Source organism: Camellia sinensis, chromosome 6 (genome assembly GCF_055761805.1).
Source record: "Camellia sinensis isolate YWXY chromosome 6, ASM5576180v1, whole genome shotgun sequence".
NCBI lineage: Eukaryota > Viridiplantae > Streptophyta > Magnoliopsida > Ericales > Theaceae > Camellia > Camellia sinensis.
In genome coordinates this window covers 99,000,480-99,014,293 of record NC_138966.1, presented here as the reverse complement: position 1 = coordinate 99,014,293, position 13,814 = coordinate 99,000,480, and the positions used below count along the sequence as shown (strand labels likewise).

General features: G+C 38.0%; 1 protein-coding gene across 1 annotated transcript; it reads left to right on the top strand.

Moving 5' to 3' along the window:
* The first annotated feature begins 11,083 nt into the window (after positions 1–11,083).
* On the top strand, positions 11,084–12,812 carry LOC145792789 (uncharacterized). The gene is made up of 7 exons (XM_082874306.1): positions 11,084–11,352; positions 11,463–11,531; positions 11,649–11,720; positions 12,000–12,071; positions 12,173–12,241; positions 12,337–12,435; positions 12,522–12,812. Exons 1-7 carry the CDS (start codon positions 11,134–11,136, stop codon positions 12,663–12,665), a joined length of 744 nt encoding a protein of 247 aa, XP_082730432.1. The 5' UTR covers positions 11,084–11,133; the 3' UTR covers positions 12,666–12,812.
* Positions 12,813–13,814: the final 1,002 nt, after the last annotated feature.

Sequence of the window (13,814 nt, the reverse complement as noted above, 5' to 3'; positions counted from 1 at the left end):
TGTTCAGCATACCTTTCCTGACTATTTTCGACCTTCCGGACTCACTGGTACACTCTGTTTTACCTAATTTTGCTCCTACAGGTCTATCCTATTACTTTAAACCCTATTCAACTAGTATTATGGATCGTCATGATGCCTCCCATCCTATTTCCGTTATTTTGAATGGTTCAAACTATGTTCTGTGGGCCCAAGCAATGTCCTCCTTCCTCAAAGGAAAGAAGCTCTGGCGAATTGTCACCGGGGATGTGACTAAACCGGTGAAAGACAATGACACTAATGAGACTACTGTTCCTACTGCCACATTTGAAGACCGACTTGAGGAATGAGACAGTAAGAATTATCAAATCATTACCTGGTTTCGTAATACCTCTGTTACCTTTATCAGTTTTCAGTTTGGTCGTTTTCAACTTGACTCAGTAACTACTCCTGCAAAAGACATCTGGGATTTCTTGAAAGAACGATACCAGACTACTGGTCTTGCCCACCAATATCAACTTCAGAACCAACTTCACCGCATGCGCCAAGAATCCACTCAGTCCATTAATGACTTCCTCTCTCAAATGTACTCTGTTTGGGATCAGCTTGCTCTTTCAGAACCAACTGGGCATACCCCTGAAGATGTTGTTTTATTTACTATCTATCGCAACCAGCAAAGATTGGTGCACTTTCTTATGGCTCTTACTACCTCTTTTGAGCCCGTACGTGCCTCTCTGCTTCATCGCCATCCATTGCCCACTCTTGAACAAGCAATTTCTGAGTTGCTATCAGAGGAGACGCGTCTCGGTACTCTTCAAACTCATCATGTGGACTCTGTTCTTGCCACTCCTCCGTACCGGCCATCATTTACCCAACAGACCACTGCTTGCCTCTATTGTCAAAATCGGGGCCTTCCTTCAACCCATCTCCTAGTCAATTGCCCCGTCAGATCCTGCCGCTACTGCAACAAACTTGGTCCTGGTCATCTGCAACAGGATTGTTTTCGCAATCCATCCCGCTCATCGTCCAATAGCCACTCCTCTCGCGGTGGCTCTTCCCGGGGAAGCTTTCATCGTTCCGGGAATCAGTCTCATCACACTACTACTACTGCTTCTAGGAATCAGTCTCATCACACTGCTGCTGCTGCTTCCGGGAATCAGTCTCCTCACACTGATGCTGCCACCTCTGCGGGGTTTTCTGAGTCACCTGCTCCATCTACCCCTCGCTTTTCTCCGACGGATGTAGAGGACATGCTCAAACAACTTCTCTCCCCATCTGGTACACCTCCTCCTACTGCTTTGTCTGTAATCCCAGGTAACTCTTCTTGGTATTTTGACTCTGCCTGTTGTAATCATATGACCTCCAGTTCTACTATCTTTTCTTCCTTCTCTTCATCTCCTCATATTCCCTCAATACATACTGCTGATGGTTCCCTCATGTCTGTCCGTCATGTTGGTACTGTTTCCACCCCTTCTTTATCTATCCCTCAAGTTTATCATATCCCTGCTCTTACCTTAAACCTTATTTCCATTGGTCAATTGTGTGAACTTGGTCTAACTGTCACATTTTCTGCTACTGATTGTTTGGTACAGGACCCTCAGACAGGGCAAACTATTGGGATCGGCCGTAAGCATGGACGTCTCTATGAACTCATTCACCTCCATGTTCCTGCCTCTCCTCAGATTGCTGCTCCTACATCTACTTCATCATTATCTCCCTTTCATCTTTGGCATTGTCGTTTAGGGCATATTTCTGTTAATCGCTTGAGGTCTTTGGTTTCTAGTGGACAGTTGGGTCATGTCATTCCTGATAATTTCGATTGTATCCCCTGTCAACTTGCCAAACAACCTGCTTTATCATTTAATAAAAGTACGTCTGTTTCCCTTGCACCTTTTGATCTTATACATTTAGATATTTGGGGGCCTTCCCCTACTACTACTATGGGGGGATCCCGCTATTTTGTTATTTTTATTGATGATTTTTCCCGGTTTACTTGGTTGTTTCTCATGAAAAATAGGTCTGAACTTAAACACATTTATTATAGATTTGCCCAAATGGTCCACACCCAATTCTCCAAAGCCATCAAAATTTTTCGCTCTGATAATGCTATGGAATATCGGGATTCCAATTTCCTTTCATTTCTTCAGCATCATGGTACACTGCCTCATCGTTCTTGTGCTGGCACGTCCCAGCAAAATGGCCGCGCTGAACGGAAACATAGGCATATTCTTGACACTACTCGCGCTCTCCTTCTCTCTTCTTCCTGCCCTGAAAACTTTTGAGGGGAAGCTGCCCTCACTGCTGTTTACACTATCAACTGTGCTCCTTCCCCTGTCATTCATAATCAAACTCCCTTTGAACGTCTGCATGGCACTCCCCCTCCTTACGCCAATCTTCGGGTTTTTGGCTCTGCCTGCTTTGTTCTACTTCAATCCCATGAACACACCAAGCTTGAACCTCGTTCTCGTCTTTGTTGCTTTCTTGGGTATGGAATTGAACATAAAGGCTTTCGTTGTTGAGATCCTCTCTCTAAACGTCTTCGTATCTCCCGCCATGTCGTTTTCTGGGAGCACCAAATGTTTTCCTCGCTATCCTCCTTTCACTTACCCGCACTTTCCACTACTGTACTATTTACTAATCCTTCCATAGATCTTTTCTCTGCTGATTTTGATACAGGTTCCTCCTCCATCGAGACGCCCGTGCTCACTCCTGATCCTGTCCAGCCTGCTCTCCCTGAAGGTCTACCTCTTCTTGCCACACCTCCTTCTCCACCGGTTCTTCCTCCCACCGATCCTCCTACGGGTCGACCACGCCGAGTAACTCAACCTCCTCTCCATCTTCGTGATTATATTGTTGGATATGCTGCCTTCTCTACTTATGAACCAACCTCCTATCGTGAGGCTTGTACTAATCCTTTTTGGCAGCAAGCTATGACCGATGAACTCCAGGCCTTGGACAAAGCTCATACTTGGGATCTTGTTGATCTTCCTCCTGGCAAAACTGCCATTGGCTGCAAATGGGTTTACAAAATCAAAACACATTCTGATGGCTCTATTGAACGCTACAAAGCTCGTCTTGTTGCCAAGGGTTTTAACCAGGAATATGGTATTGATTATGAGGAAACATTCTCTCCTGTTGCTCGGCTCACCTCTGTCCGCAGTTTACTTGCTGTTGCTGCTGCTCGCCACTGGGGGCTCTTTCAGATGGATGTCAAAAATGCTTTCCTCAATGGTCATCTTCTTGAGGAGGTCTACATGCAACCTCCACCTGGGTCCACTTTTCCCCCTCATCAGGTTTGCAAACTCCAGCGTGCTCTCTATGGCCTCAAGCAAGCACCTCGTGCTTGGTTTGCTACGTTCAGTTCTACCATTCATGACTTCGGGTTCACCTCTAGCTCCTATGACTCAGCTATTTTTATACGGACTACTTCTCATGGTACCACTCTTCTTCTTCTATATGTGGATGATATGATTATCACTGGTAATGATGAAGCTGGTATTCTTCACCTTAAACAGTTTCTCCACTGCCAGTTTGAGATGAAGGACCTTGGTACTCTTAACTACTTCTTAGGCCTTGAAGTCTCTCATGATTCTACTGGTTCCTATTTATCCCAGGCCAAATATGCATCCGATCTTCTGGCTCGTGCTGGTCTTACTGATTGCAAAACTACCTCTACACCAGTTGATCCTCAGATTCGTCTCACTCCTCTTGATGGGACTCTTCTCTCTGATGCTACTCTTTATCGCCAACTCGTCGGCAGCCTTGTCTATCTCACAGTAACTCGTCCTGACATTGCCTATGCTGTTCACATTGTCAGTCAGTACATGTCGGCTCCTCGCACTCCCCACTATACTGCTCTACTCCGCATCCTTCGTTACCTCAAAGGCACTCTGTTCCATGGCCTTCACTTCTCTGCTTCCTCCTCTCTTGAACTGCGTGCTTTCTCCGATGCTGATTGGGCTGGGGATCCTACGGATCGACGCTCCACTACGGGATTTTGCTTCTTCTTAGGGGATTCTCTTCTTGCTTGGCGTAGCAAAAAACAAACCCTCACTGCCCGCTCTAGCACCGAAGCTGAATACCGCGCTCTTGCTGATACTACTCAAGAACTTCTCTAGCTTCGCTGGCTCCTTGCTGATATGGGTGTTTCTTCTTGTAGGACAATCTTCACTGTATTTAAAAAGATTAAATTCTGTTGTGTACAAAACAACAACAAGAATAAAAGAAATAGAGAAAAGGAGAGAATATGTTTGATTACAAAAATCAAACTCAAAATAAAAATAAATAAATAAAACCACAGATTTTATTTTGTTACAAAAACAAAATTAAAATCTGATTAAATAAACAAATAAAAACAGAATTAAATTAAACAACTTACTTGGTTAATTTATATGAATAATTTTTCTGATCAAGTCCAGTGTTTAACACTGTGTCCTTAAGACAGATTCGTCCTCTCCACGGTGCTTTCAGAATATGGACGTCTATCTCCCAGGATGAAATGATCTACCACAAACAATAGCAGCACTACTAATTGTTTGCCTTACGAACACACTAAGTGTTTACACTCTTTCTTTTGAAAATAAAATGCAGCAAGATGAAGAATATAATTAGCAGAGGTGAAATACGAAATTTCGGAATGGAAAACATCAAATGAGGGTGGTCCTATTTATAGATGTGAAGGTGGCTCTTGGTTTTGAATTGAACAGGTATGTGGCTCTTGGTTTTGAATTGAACAGGTATGATACCTGTTGGGTTTTGAATTTCAAACAGATTCAACAATTCAAACAGATAGCAATTACGGGAAGGGCCCTGTTTGGGTGTGCACTAATTCCAAAACAGTTTATTTCTGTTTGAAAACGGGAAGGGCCCTGTTTGGATGAACAAAAAAAAATCCAAACCAATTTAATTTGAATTTTGGATTTTATTTTAATAAAAAATAAAATTAAATTCAAATGTTTTTGGCCCAAAAAGATTAGAAGCCCAACCACACACTACGCACCCGCGCCCAGCCCGTCCGACCGGACGGACGGCGGCGGGTGGTGATTTTTGGGTCCAATGGGTCTAGCCCATTTTGCCCATAACCTCTCCCTCTAAAACACTTGGGTACCCCTTGGGGCACACCCCAAGTATCTCACCCTAAGCCTTATAAACCCTTTCAAACCTTCCCACCAAATCAATGTGGGACAAGCCAATTTACAACCTTAAGGAATTTCCACCAAAACTCCATTTCCATGGAGCACACTTTGGCTTCAATTTCCCATTCACTCGGTAATGGTTTTGAGCAACCAAATACACCACGTGAATCACAACGCGGCATAGAACGCGTTACCACTTTGACCCGAGTAAATCGACACTCAGGGCCCACCTAAAAAATAGACCGAACTTAGGAAAAAATTCTGGTTTTATCCAGAATTTTATAACCATTTCCAACACTTCTTCTGATCCTACCCCTCTCTATTGTGACAATCAGAGTGCCATTCAGATTGCTCACAATGATATTTTTCATGATCGCACCAAACATATTGAGATTGATTGTCATTTCATTCGCCAGCATGTTACCTGTGGTACTGTTCATCTTCTCCCTATTGCTTCCGTCAATCAACCCGCTGATATTTTCACTAAGGCTCATCCTCCTGGCCGCTTCAATGACCTTGTTTCCAAACTCAACTTGGTTGATGCTTTCCCTCCTTGAGTTTGCGGGGGGATGTTAGTGTATAATTGTTTAGTGTATCATTGTCTAGTGCATAATTGTTTAGTGTATAATTGTCTAGTGCATAATTGTTAATAGTATAGTGCATAATTGTTTAGTGTATCATTGTCTAGTGCATAATTGTTAATAGCGTATAATTATTAACTTTAACTTTAGCTTTATTCCTTTAGATTTAGGCCTTATGTTTTCGGTGGTCTTTGGCATACAATGCACTATCTTTCTCTCTATAAAAAGAGAGTGCATTCTCTTTGTAATTCATAATACATTTTACAGACAAACATAACAATTGTCTCTCTCTCTCTCTATTCTCTCTCTCCCTTTCTCAAATTATTATTTCACTCTTCATGATTTATTTCGCTGCGTCTTTCTCTCTTGAACTGGTTGCCGATCCAGCATGTTTGGTGCCGAAGGGGTGGAGGAGCCGGGTTGTCAAGAATTGGGTTGAATTTAGGTGGGTGGACTACAGAAGAAGATCCAAATCTGTGAGTCTAGTACTATGAAAATTAGATATAGTGTTGAACACATAAATACATTAATAAATTGAAATTTTTAGGATTGGATTTGACAATAAAATTTTTTAAATTTTATTTATTCATTTGTATATTCGGTTTGATTTATATATTTTTAACATTATTGTTTAGGATCATTGGTAAATTTAGAATCTCTAAAACATTATCTCTAAATAGCCTATAATGTCGTAGCAGGTTATTGGATCTTAAGTGATTAATTTCTTAACAAATTAATCATTGTTATATAACATTTCAAGTCATTTAAAACAAAAACAACTTTTTACTTGGAGAAAATTATGTCTTAAAACAAGAATGCCCACACCACAAAATCAACTCTTTACTTCTATTGTACCGAAAAAAAATAAAATAAAATAAAATTTAGGAGGTGATATTTTAAGGATCTTAAGTTTTTTTTTTTTTTTTGAAGTAATACTTGTAGCTGGCACTGCATAAAATTTGGCTGTTTAGCAATGTTAACGAAACTTTGATAATCTTTAAAAATGTCACAATTAGATAAGACTACATTCATTTCTCCTGTGGTGCGGAAAAAAGATTTGTTGCATTTGTAATTTGTATAGTTTTGTATTATCAGTATCTTTCAACAATCAAGTGTAGTGTTTTGCCAAAATGTAAAATTACTATTTAATTTTCCATGGCTTTGATCATTTTTTTTCCCAATAGACAAATATTGAAAGCAATCATTTAGGCATTACCACGTAAATACGATCGAAAAAATTGTAGAAACAAAGGTACATGAATCTAACTCGAGAACTCTTTTACATTAGATACAAACATGCAAACAACTAGCACAAAAAAAAGAGAAAATACAATGTTTATGTGTCCTCTTCATGGTTCACAGTGAAAGGGTTAAACAAGGCAGGTCAATCGAGTCGTGGAAGTAATTGTTTTTGAATGAGTTCGTTGCCAAAAGATTGGCAATAGTTAAAATGCCATCAACTCCACCATCCGCGTTAGGCACTCCTAGTGGGATTTTGTGGTTCATAAATGGGTTGGTGAAACGCCAACCCATACTCACTCGCGTACTGAGCAACTGAGTTACTAATCTAGAAGTAATTTAGAAAAAGAAATAGAGTTTTAGAGAGAGAGAGAGAGAGAATTCAGAAAAGTCAAATAGGGAAAAAAAAACAGAAGTTAAAGACAGAAGGACAATGTGATCGTTTATTGATGTGTTGTTGTTTTGCGCCACGATGCCAACATTTGATTGGCTTCATCATCCATCAGATGAACCATCGAACTTATTTTAAGGACATCTCTTTCAAGGAGACAGTGAGGATTTGACTTCCCCTGGGGATTTTACGGGAGTCCGGATCTTCTGCCATACATTCCTGCAATACATTCCTGCCATACATACAAAACGACGTCGTTTTGTATTATTTTTTTTTTTTTTTTTTTTTTCAAAATGTTTCTTTTCCCCCCTTTTCTCTTCTCTGCATCATCTCTTTCCACCATCGATCTAAGGCAATGAACCCTAGCACACTGAGAGAGAGGCATCGCAAGAGGCAGGGGAGGAACTGAGAGAGTGACGGAGAAACGAACGCGAACTGAGAGAGGAACTGAGAGACGAAAGAGATGGCGGAGATGGAGGAGCACCGCGATGTTGAAGGAGCAACGCAAAGGGTTGCGGGCGACGGTGAGTCCGGCGGCGATCCGATGGCGGGAAGGCGACATTGCGGCGACAACGAGGTCTATTTCATCATCTTGCTGTTATATATCATCTTGCAGTTATATATATATATATATATATATGTATATGTATATGTATATGTATATGTATATGTATGTGATTTTTTGGGTTAGATTTGTTAGATTTGAAATGGGTTTGATGACAGGTTTCTAGGCTAATTTTGGTGTTGCTTCCTCTGATTATCTAGTGATCAAAATCTTGATAATGTTGTACACTAATTGTATCTCCAATTAATTGAAAGAAGATATTTGCAAATGCTCCAGATTTAATTTTTTTTTTATTCTGTATTACTTGTTGTTATATATATATATATATATATATGTATATATGTATAATCTGTATTTGTTTTGGATCAATCTATATATATATGAACACATTTGGAGTAACTGTGTAACTGTGTAATAATATTTAAACTGTGAATGAATCTATAAAATTAGCACAGAGAAGGTAAAAAACCCGTCTAATTTTTCTTTCATTCTATAGTCATATCGAATTTGTAAAGGACTAAAAATGTCCTAGTTTACATCACTAAGGAGCAATAGATCTGCCTTAAAATTATGACTTGACTGGACTATCACACGATTGAAGAGTTAGCATCACATGTGTGCACAATGGTTAAACTCTCTCCCAAGGCTGCCTCCACAAAAAAACTTCTGGAAGGCTTGTTGGAGGTGTAAATTTACATACTCTGATTTCCATACTTGTAACCAGATACTATATGGTGGTATGTAAATTTAAATTATTTGAAGTTTACACCACAGTTGTGATGGAATGTAGCCCGCATTATTAGTTGAAACATGATGGAAAAATGTAAATGGTGCATAATTCATTACACCAAATGTTTTATCTCACTGTGTTGTCAACTGATTTGTGGACCATGTGGTATATTATTTTTTTGTAGTTTGTCTTCTGAATACAGATTGGTTTAAATATTGGAAGCAATAAATTTTCCCCCCAAGTTTCCATTTGAATATAGCAGTTGCATTTTCCACAGCTCATGAGATTGGTTTAAACCAGTTTGTATCATAAGAGGGAAAAAGCTAAAAAGAATAGAAACTCAGTTCAATGATAGAAAGTATGTAAGAAGAATAGAAGGGAAAAAGCTAAAACCAGTTTGTATTTAAGAAGCATTGTTTTAACTTGGATCAATCTATATATATATATATATATGTATAATCTGTATCTGTATATATATATATGTATAATCTGTATCTGTATAACTTGGATCAATCTATATATATATATGTATATATGTATAATCTGTATCTGTTATCTTGCTGTTATAGTTTGATATATATATATATATATATATATGTATATATGTATATTAGAATGAGAAATATAATCCTGATCTTCAATCCTTTTTTAACTTTTTCTTTCCCTTCTTTTCATTTTAATTTGAGTGAAAATTTGATTAAATGAATCCGTACTCTTTTTAAAATGAATTCGAGTAATAATATTGAGTGTTAGACATAATTGGTTGAGGATTAGACGTGCTCTTAATCGTGGCTAGTCATTGTTTGTTGATTTTAATGGAGTGAATTGGTTGTGGCAGTATGTGATTCTTAATTTTTGATGGAGAAATATAACTGTTAATTAGGTGTGGAAAATCGTTGCTTGTTGAGTACCCGTGTGTGGATTAGAATTTAGCAACTAGTTGTTGGTTGTTCCTCATAGAACAAATCAAATGACATACAGACTAGATGATTAAAAAAGCTTCACTTCTTTATTACTAGCAATGTTTTTTCATGCAGCACATAATAGAAATAGTTAGTGATAGCATCCACAAATACATTGACTGTAAAGTATTTTGTGATTTATAAATGAAACTTCAGATCATGACTCTATGAGGATTTATTGTGGACAGAATTCAGAACCATCTGTGATGTTATTGTGGACAGAATTCAGAACCATCTGTGATGTTTCTAGTGAATGTTTCGGTGTTGTCATTGCTGTTTATCCTGTAAAGTGTTCCTGTCTATGAACCTGCAATGGCTTGGTGGGAGCAATTTTATGTTCTACATATATAGTTAATCGCATTGATCTGTTTTCAGATTCATAAATTTAGTTGTGGATTCATATAATTATATGGTTTATATATATGAATTGTAGGTAAATGTGATTTATATATATGAATGTGGTTTATATATATGAACCTGCAATTAAGTATAAATGTGGTTTATATATATGAATTGTAGGTAATGGAAGAAAATAATATTGTTGATGATTGTGGTTGGAAGCCGAAAGTGGGAATGCCATTTGACTCTGAACAAGCCGCATATGACTTTTACAATACGTATGGGGGAAAGGTGGGCTTTAGTATTAGGAAGGCATATGCAAACAAGCACAGACAGACGAAGGAGATAACATCACGCACGTTTGTATGTTACAAAGAGGGAAGTCGGGGTATTGACAAACGAGATCCACTTGTCAAAAATCCAAGACAAGAGGTAAGATGTGGTTGTGGTGCCAGATTTAGTATCAAGTTAGATAGAATATCAGGAAAATATATTGCTTGTGATTTTGTTGAACATCATAATCATGATCTTGTGCCTGAAGATTGCATTCATATGTTGCCATCCCAAAGAAAATTTTCTACCACCCAAGCAATTGAAGTAGAATTAGCTTCACAATCTGGAATTCCTCTTAGGTCTGCTTATGAACTATTTGGTAGGGAATCTGGTGGAAGAGCATCACTTGGTTTCACCAAATTGGACCAAAAAAATTACCTAAGATCGAAGAGACAAAAAGATTTGGAATATGGGGAAGCGGGTAGTGTCTTGCATTACTTTCGTAAGAAAACTGTGGAAAATCCATCTTTTTTTTATGCAGTCCAATTAGATTGTGATGAGCAGATAAGTAATATATTTTGGGCTGATGCTCAAATGATCATGGACTATGCTCAGTTCGGTGATGTTGTGACATTTGACACTACTTACAAACTAAATAATGAGCATAGACCTTTTGGATCATTTGTTGGATTTAATCATCATCGAGAAACAGTTATATTCGGTGCAGCATTGATGTATGATGAGACTGCTGAATCTTTTACATGGTTGTTTCAAATTTTTTTGGAGGCAATGTCAAACAAAGCTCCGAAAACTATTTTCACAGATCAAGATGCTGCGATGGCTAAGGCCATTCCAATTGTCATGCCCGATATAGCGAGTAGAGCCGCTGAAAGTGAAGAAACTTATCAATTGTTAGTTTCAAAAGGTGAAGAACTGAGTGTAATGGTTGAAGACAAATTAAGTCTCCACATTTGTGGTCAAGTGGAGGTAACTGATTTGAGAAATTCGCCAAGCAATGCATGCCCACAGAGTGATGAAGTAGATTGTCCAATCCAAGCGAAGGGACTGAAGAAAAGAGAGTCAACTAGTAAGGGAAGAAGGAGGATCAAAGGCGGGATGGAAAAAGCTATTGCAAAGAAGAAAAGGATGCAATCTATTCAGGTTTGGACATGACAAATTGCATACGATTAAAATACAGTAGATTAGTAAACTAAAACATTGATTTCATTTAGTAATGGCCCACTTTCATTAAGGTTTTTCGTTGTGTGTAGGGTGGCGCTGATTATACTCCCGAATGTGAATCTCAGCCTCATTTCCGCATGGGTAATAATTCTATTCAGGTAATATTTAATAGTAATGTGGTCTTTATATGGTTAGTTTGATGAGTTCATTTCATTAAGTTCGTTCATTATATGGTTAATTGTTGTTATGTGTAATTGGATTGCTTCGCAATGTAGTCGGGTGGCACTGTTTACACTTCCGAAGGTGAATCACAACCTCATTTCGTCATGGGTGGTAATTCTATTCAGGTATTTAATGGTTAGTTTGATGAGTTCATTTCATTAAGTTCGTTCATTATATGGTTAATTGTTGTTATGTGTGATTGGATTGCTTCGCAATGTAGTCAGGTGGCACTGTGTACACTTCCCAAGGTGAATCACGACCTCATTTCGTCATGGGTGGTAATTATATTCAGGTATTTAATGGGTGAATCATGGGTGGTAATTTCATTCATGAGTGAATCACAACCTCATTACTGCTTGGCATTTAATTATTTTTATCTGTAATTGGTTTGTCTGGCAATGCAGTCGGGTGATGCTATTTATACTTGCCAAGGTCAATCACAATCGCGTTTCGTCATGGGTGGTAATTCTACTCAGGTAATAGTTTTTTGTGTGCAAGTTTTTAAGAAAATGTTAAATAATGACCATGTTTTTTATTCAAATATTTTGTTTACATAGTTTCTATTGGTTGTATTTAGGATCATGGTCTCCGTGTCAATTTTTCTCAATCACAACCTCGTTTTGTCATGGGTATTAATTATAATAAGGTAATATTAATGTTCACTGATGTTTCTTTTGTTTTTAAAATTTTTTGGTTATTAATCTTTTTTTTGTTTGTTTTTCGTCATGGGTATTAATTTAGGATCATCGTCATGATATGTACATTTCTCCATCTCAACCTCGACCTCAAGTTCTTATGGGTGGTACAAGTGGTCCTCCTCTTACGTATGGTACCTATGATGTGAGTTATAATTAGTGACATAGTTTACATTTAAAATGTAGTATACATTGTAATCGAAGTTGAATACATGGTTTGGTGCATTGCAGGGAAATAACACGGCTCAGTCAATGCCTTCTGTGTATCCCACTCACAGATCTTTTCAGGGGTTGCTTCGAGGTACAAGTGTTGAAAACTTTGCAGTCCATCTGTCGCAAGCGCCCGATACTCCTGCTGACAGCCATGTAGATTGACATCCCTGAGAAGTTTATTTTATCTTCATTTGTTTTGGACAGATGTATTTTGTGTTGGACAGATTTATAATGATGTGGATAGATTTTGATAGTTTAATGTTGTGGACAAATGTTGAATGATATGGACATCCGATGGATAGTTTGCTTTTATTTAGGACAGATTTGGTTGTGCTATTTTGTGTTGCACAGGTTTATAATGTTGTGGACAAATGTTGAATGATATGGACTATCGGTTTATAATGTTGTGGACAAATGTTGAATGATATGGACATCCGATGGATAGTTTGCTTTTATTTTGGATAGATTTGGACTGATTTTTTGGTTTTGGACTGATTTGGACAGGTTTGTAATGATCTGGGTTTTGGATTGTTTGATTTTGGACTATTTTTTTGGTTTTGGACTGTTTTTTTGGGTTTTGGACAGATTTGGAGTGGTTTATAATGTTCTGGTTGTTGGACAGATTTGGACAGGTTTATAATGAGCTGCACAGATATTTTTGTTTTGGACTGTTTTTTTGGTTTTGGACAATTTTTTTTGGTTTTGGACAGATTTGGACTGCTTTATAATGATCTGGGTTTTGGACAGATTTGGACATGCTTATAATGATCTACACAGATTTTTGGGTTTTGGACTGATTTTGGACAGTTTTGGTTGTCATATTTTGTGTTGCACAGGTTTATAATGTTGTGGACAGATTTTGGAATGATCTGGACAGATTTGGACAGTTTTTTTTTTTGTTTTGGACAGGTTTTTTTTTTTTTTTTTTTTTGGACAGATTTGCTTTTGGACAGTGTTATTTTGTGTTGTCTGCACAGATGTGGATTCTGGACAGATTTGGATACATGTATACTGTGTTGGACAGATTCAGTTATGTTGTGGACATATTTGGTTGTGTTATGTTGTGGACAGATTTGGTGAAGAACAAGTATGACCTGACCAATAATAAGAATATAAATTAATAAAATCTGTCCACAACATTATAAAATAATGACAGCTGTCCACAACATTATAAAATAATGAGAGCTGTCCACAACATTGTTGTCCACAACATTATAAAATAATGAGAGCTGTCCACAACATTATAAAATAATGAAGTCGTCAAGCATAGGTAATTTCAGGTAACGTCATTGACAGAAACAAAATACAAGC

What these genes read in the sequence shown, in the direction of transcription:
- LOC145792789 (XM_082874306.1), top strand. Translation starts at nt 11,134, where the DNA reads ATGGTTGAAGACAAATTAAGTCTCCACATTTGTGGTCAAGTGGAGGTA. An exon ending in TGGGTGGTAATTCTATTCAG is followed by an intron (nt 11,721 to 11,999) that starts GTATTTAATGGT and finishes CTGGCAATGCAG; the next exon opens with TCGGGTGATGCTATTTATAC. An exon ending in TGGGTATTAATTATAATAAG is followed by an intron (nt 12,242 to 12,336) that starts GTAATATTAATG and finishes GTATTAATTTAG; the next exon opens with GATCATCGTCATGATATGTA.